We start from the raw sequence: 6,304 nt of genomic DNA on the forward strand, positions 1-6,304 counted from the left end.
GGCTTCAGGGAAAGGGCTGCCCGCGTGCGCGTCGGGAGGGGTTTAGGAGGGTCCAGGCCAGAGGTGTCTGACAGTGGCGGCCACCCCAAAGGGCATCTCTGCCCTCGGTGGTCCCCTTGGCTAATCTCCAGCTAAGGCGGTCTCCGGGAACTTCCCAGGAAATGGGACGACACAGTGGCCTCAGCCCCTTGGACCTCGGTCTGCAGAGGCCCAGAGTCGAGCTGGGCCCAGCCGAGCTGGCTGGATGCTGTTGGTTCGCTCTCAGGGATGGACCCCAAGACAGAGGTCACTCCCGTGCCACCCTCCTGAGCCAAGTGCCCGCAGGGAGGCTCCGCCTGCTGCTGCTGGGTTCTCTCCATCGCCTCTCCCTCCTCACGATGCCCCCCGACCCTCAGCAGTGGCCCCGTCCTGGAAAAGTCCCCTTCCCCCTGCGGGAGCCTGCCTGAGTCAGGCAGGAAGTCTCCCTCTGCATGGGCAAGGGAACCAAGTGCCAAGGCCCAGCTGGGTTCTTTCTCTCATTTTACAGAAGTGAAATTGGGGTGCAGAGAGGGTGGGCGACTGGCCCGAGGTTACACAGTGGAGGGTCAGTCACAGAAGCGGGACGCATGCCCCATCCTGGCTCCCAGCTCTGACTCTACGGTCCTGGCCTGGTCTTGGGAGTGGGGGCGGGGGGGGGGGTCAGTGTGCCACCGAGCAGCCTGGCCCTCAGGGCCTGGACGCTGGGGCCTTGGTTCCTTGCTCAGGCCCCTGTGGGGAGTGGACCAAAGCTGGGTCCAGTCACTTCCCACTCGGCTGTTCCACAAACTTTTACCGACGGCCCCGAGGAATGGCGGAGAACAGGAAGGGTTTGTGGGGATCGGCTCTACTGTCTCCCACACTTCTGGGTGCTCTGCCGAGTTTGAGGAGGCTCGTGTAGCCCCTTCTGGTTACGGGTGGGAAGCTGGCTTCAGTCTGGTGTCCCCCCTGAGGAGGCCTAGGGGCTGGGAGTGGAGCCCGGCTGGGTGGCCGGGCAGGGCCTATGGCTGAGACAGAGAGATGAGTTGGGGTGAGCAGACGGAGATGGGGAGCATGCTCCATCCCGGGGTGTGGGTGGTTTAACAGGAAGGCTATGTCAGAGGGGCACTTAGGGGGGTCCTGCTGGACACAGCCTGAGCCCAGGAGGCCCCTGGTCTGCCTGGTTCTGGGTTCTTGGTGGCGGCAGCAGCAGCAGCAGCAGCAGGCAGAGCCTCCCTGTGGGCACTTGGCTCAGGAAGGTTCCATGGGAGTGACCTCTGTCTTGGGGTCCATCCTTGGGCCGGCTGGGGTGTCGGCCTACTGGGGGCCTGTTCCCCCACACGCTCCTGTGTCCCTCCTGACCCCTACCCCCAACCTTGAGGCTGGAGGGGGGATCCCCCTAACTGAGCACCGAGGAACTCTCAGGATTAGCTGGTCATTGCAGGTACCACCCGGCCGCAGCTTGGGCACGCCCAGTGATGGGACACTCACTGCCCCCGGCCAGCTGGGGTGCCAGCCTACTGGGGGCCTGTTCCCCCACACGCTCCTGTGTCCCTCCTGACCCCTACCCCCAACCTTGAGGCTGGAGGGGGGATCCCCCTATCTGAGCACCGAGGAACTCTCAGTATTAGCTGGTCATTGCAGGTACCACCCGGCCGCAGCTTGGGCACGCCCAGCGATGGGACACTCACTGCCCCCAGGAAAGGACATTTTAGTCGCTCCCTGCATAGGGTGCCCAGTGGCTTCCTCCACGCAGCCCGGCTTCCAAGGGTGGACGGGTTCCGAGGGAGCTGCTGACCACTCTCTGAGGTCCTGTCTGATGACAGGTCTTTGTCCCGAGCTTGAGATCAGTGTTCGGAAACCCCCAGGCCTTGTATCCGGCACTGGTCAGCTCTCATACCCTTCACGGGTCTGGCAGATCCACGTCTGTTCTTCCTGAGTCAGCTGTCCAGGTGGCCACAGAGGCCACCGCGAACCCCCAGAGGCAGCTGGGAGCCACGGCCCATGGAAACCAGGCACCGGCCGAAGCCCGGCTTTCTGGACTCACTGGGTGGTGTGTATTCAGTGATTTGCACCTGACAGATGCTTCAGAAAGCATCTCTTTGCTGACAAAATGAAATCCAGCTCGATTACCATCATCTGTGTGCCGCCCGCTCCAGGAGCCGAGGCAGGCCAGCGCCGGCCAGCCCCTCCTCAGCCCCACGGGCTTTTCCCTCCCTGGACCAGGTCTGCGGCCCACGAGACAGCCGTCCCCGGCACCCCTGGCTCTCTCCTCCTCTCTGATGTTGCTTCGTGCCTCTGAACCCCACTTTTCTCTTCGTAACGTGGGCCTGACATTCTGTGCCCTGGCTGTCAGGGAGGGAGCTCATGAGGATCACGTAAAAGTGGGATGGCAGTGGTCCTTATAAAAGCTAAGCTCATGGTGTCACCGTCATCCGAGTGGAGCGGGGCTCCCACAGCCGCATCCCCGAGGCCATGGAGGCCCTCCCGGCCCCAGTGGACGACGCGGGCCTGGGCCTCCGTGCAGCACCGCGGGCCGGGCGGCCGAGCTACTCACACATGGGTTTCAGCTGCCCGATGAGCTCCTCTTTCGTCCACTTGGCCCACTCCTTCTTGTCGGTGTTGATGGAGCAGAGGATGGGCCCGCAGGGCTTGCCACAGTCCTCGATGGCCGGGACGTTGAGATAGTGCACCAGGACGATGTCGGGGTTCTGCGGGGAGAGACAGAGACTGGCAGCATGAGGGAGGCACGGAGCCCGTCCGGGGTTGCCCCCCAGCAGGTGCGGACAGGCCAAGGGGCCCCCACCCAGCTTCCTCAGCCTCGTGGAGCCAGATGGTCCCCTGCCGTGGGGACCATCCCGTGCAGCGTCGCCGGGCTCCACCCGCTAGATGCCAGCAAACCCAACCTCCGGCTGCGACAGCTGGAAATGTCTCCAGACACTGCCCAAGGTGCCCTGGTTGACACACGAAGGACCACACACGCGGCAGACGCGTCTCTAACCCCACGTCCTGGACCTTGAGCCAATGCCTGCCCGGGAGCGCAGGCATCGCCACCCCTTCTTCCCAAGGGGAAGTGGAGTTCCCAGGGGGTCGGGCACCCCGTTTCTAGGTGGACGTCCCTCTGCCCTTCAGCCCGCGGTCTTCTCTCGCGCAGACAGCCCCACCCGCATGGCACGGTCCTTCCAAACCTCACCCAGGAGGCGCTGTCGCCCATGACCTCCTTGCAAACCTCACTGCGGCTTAAGCATGAGAAGGACTCGCCAGGCGGAGACCTCGGCGGCACAGTCTGGCCCTAAAGGCTTCTATGGAAACGAGTCGGCCTCTTCCCATCAGACTCGATTCCAAGTGCCCTCTGTCCCTTTCTGCCCCCTACCAGCTCTGACACCAACATGGCCAAGGGGCTTCTGTGGGGGTGGGTGGCAGCTTCACAGGAAGGAGCACACAGCCCTGTGGCTTTCTGTGGCCCTCCAGAAGGCAAGGCCATTTTGGCGGGGGGGGCGGGCGCATCGGGCTTGACACGTTTGTTAAAAAGCAATCGTGTCACTTCAGAATGCATCCGAATAAACCCAGAACCTTCTACGCCAATCAGAAGGTATTTCTTAAACCGTAAGGAAACGTATGACAGCATATCAAGATGCTGCAGGAAACTGAAAAAAGCCACTTGGAACGCCCCTTCCCATGCTCTTTTTCCAGATTGTCTGTCCTGCTCTTCCTGCCTGATACCGGACCACGAGTCCTGCTGGGCCTGGGGACCCCGGACACGGAGGAGGATGCGGCTTCAGTCACCTTTTGGGACATGGTCAGACAGAGCAAGAATAATAAATGAGTGTGTGAATCAATCAATGCGTTAATAAATAGACTCAAGACGACACGTGACCAATGCAAGAACGTCGACTGGCATAATTTAAAAAGATTTTCAATAAGGGTTGAAACATAGCGTTTTTTTTTTCCTCGCCAACGCTCAGTTAACCAGGAAATTAAATCAACACGACCAGGAGCCTTCGCGTTAATGGCGGCTTTTCTGGATGGCCGTAATCACGCTCCTTAATAATGATGGTAATCCCTGACATCCGCGGGCACCGCATTCTTCCAAAGCACTTTCAGCCATTATTGTATTTGGTGCCTCTGTCCACAACGAGGAGACGGAAGCCCAGCGAAATCGTGACTGGCCCAGAGCTGTGTGCCTGGGGAGGGACAGAACCTGGGCTGGAAGCCAGGGTTCTGACTCCAAATGCAGGTCCTGCCAAGACAGCCAGCGGCCTTTTCACTTGGTCTAAGTGCTTTCCTGCCTCGTACTTCACTCCATTCTTGCTGTACGCTCGAGAGGCAGGTGGGCAGTAGACCTGCTCTGCTCATCGCATGGATGGGGTGGCCCAGGAGATCTGGAGTGGTGCACCTGAGTCCTGCCCCGTGTGCGTCCTCTAGGCCTGTGTCTGTGCTGGGAGGGCTGCCGCTTGAGCCTGTGCCTGGCCAGGTGACAGCACCAGCTGCTGAGCAAGACAGGCTAAGGATCAAAGAGCTGTAGGGGCCAGCAGGCCACCCAGGGCTTCCTCTGATCCCAGCCCCTGGAGCAGGAGCTGAGCCCCGCAGGAGGGCGCTGGGATGTCGGAAGCCTGGGAGATGGAAGCCTGCAGCTTCCTGCCCCGCAGCCCCACCGAGCGCCTAGCACGGGCCGTGGGAGACCACGGGGGAAGGAGGACAGGCAGGGGCTTGGGGAGCAGAAGGCCACCTTCGCCACACACTGAGACCCCCGAACCAAGGGTTCCTGCACGAGAGCCCCCAGAATCCTCCAGTGTCAGGAAACTCCGCCCCTTCCTTCAGGCCCCGGCTCCACTTCTGCTCGACCAGCGTCCACCTATTCTTTGACGACAAGCACAAGGCTCACCTCCTCCTCCAGGAAGTGCTCCCTGATGCCTCGTCCTCTGTACCTCTACCACAGCGGGATGGATATCGGATTTGTGTCCTGCTAGTTCATACGCCTCCTGTACCTCCTCAACCACGGGGACAATGCCCCGGACCTAGCACAGCACCTGGCAATGACCACTGCTCATTTCACGTTTGTAGCCCTGAGGCAGGCTGACCCTGGACCTCTCAGCCTCTCCCTTCCCAGGCTTGTGTGCAGCTGACTTTGGGATCAGCGAAGGGCAAGCAGCCTTTCTGACCATGAGGTATTCTCAGGAGGCTAAGAGGCAAGACTGGTTCCTAACCTTTTCTGAGTCTAAGGCCTCTGAGAATTTATGAGGCTATGGATACTTCACTCCCAGCCCTGAAAAATGCCCCAGGGCACATCAACGCCACCTGCCAGGCATTCGCAGATCCAGAGGTCAAGAGACTGCACATCTGTAACTAGTGACTTGGGGTTCTGGATCCTTTTGAATCAGGGAATGTGCCCAACATGTAGGACCCTTCCCGAAGCTCACCCCGGGCCTCATGCTTCTCATGGAGGCCTTGATACAATTAGGAGGACGTCCCAGCCCCCTGTGGGTTTGGGATTAGGAACCGCAGGAACAGGCAGTGTCAAGGTTTCTATCCTAATCCCAGAATCCAGCCCGGGGCCTGAAGTTCTCGTAGCTAAAAGTCCCCTGTTGCATTTTAAGTACTGACTTCCTGGCTCAGGGCTGGTTTTAAGACACAGCGATTGAGGTATTTTTGGAAATTTGGGGCACACATTGCTTTTTGGCAATGTGATTTTATTCATTAGTTGTACATTTTATTGGGTGTTTTTGGCAGAAAAATATATTAGCTGTAGAGTCTCCATGTATCGGTTTCACAGAAAGCTCATCACATCAGGTCCCTACCGAGTGTGCCTGGTTTGGGGGACACGGCCAGGACACCCTTGTCTCTGCTCTGATTGGTGGTCGAGCCAGTTCGCCCCGTCTTCCCCGGGGTTCCCCACACAGAGCACGCCTTGAGGGTGGGGGGTGGAGAAGAGCTTGTCCATCGGCGCCTCCCTGTGCTATGGAATTTCTGTGAAGATGCTAGAAGCTGTCCACCCAAAGCGAGCATGACCTTCGAAGGTGACCCCCCCAAAAGTCCAGGAGGCCCGGCCTGTATTCAAGTCTTGGGGGAAGGAGCCCAGTGGGGTGGGCTGGGGCTGCGGAAGGGAAAGCCGAGGATAACGCAAAGTCTCGAAGAGGTTCCAGAACCTTCTGGAAACAGCTGGGGACTCGGAGGTCCCATCCTTTCCTTTTGGTGCCTCAAGCTCCTCATCTGTAAGTGGATAAAGTGCCCTGCCTTTCTCACCAGCCGGCCGTAGGGACCTGCGCTGGGGCCTTTGAGAGGTGCGAAGTCCCACGCAGACAGACCGACG

The 6,304-nt window shown here is 59.8% G+C and overlaps 1 protein-coding gene across 1 annotated transcript in view; it reads right to left on the reverse strand.

Moving 5' to 3' along the window:
• LOC112481771 (calmodulin-binding transcription activator 1) overlaps positions 1 to 6,304 on the reverse strand; it is a 436,830-nt gene that overhangs the window by 18,073 nt on the left and 412,453 nt on the right. Inside the window, exon 4 of the mRNA XM_025048577.1 lies at positions 2,552 to 2,705. Coding sequence (XP_024904345.1) covers positions 2,552 to 2,705 — 154 coding nt within the window. The remainder of the gene's footprint in view (positions 1 to 2,551; positions 2,706 to 6,304) is intronic.

Source organism: Pteropus alecto, unplaced genomic scaffold (genome assembly GCF_000325575.1).
Source record: "Pteropus alecto unplaced genomic scaffold, ASM32557v1 scaffold125, whole genome shotgun sequence".
Taxonomy (NCBI): Eukaryota; Metazoa; Chordata; class Mammalia; order Chiroptera; family Pteropodidae; genus Pteropus; species Pteropus alecto.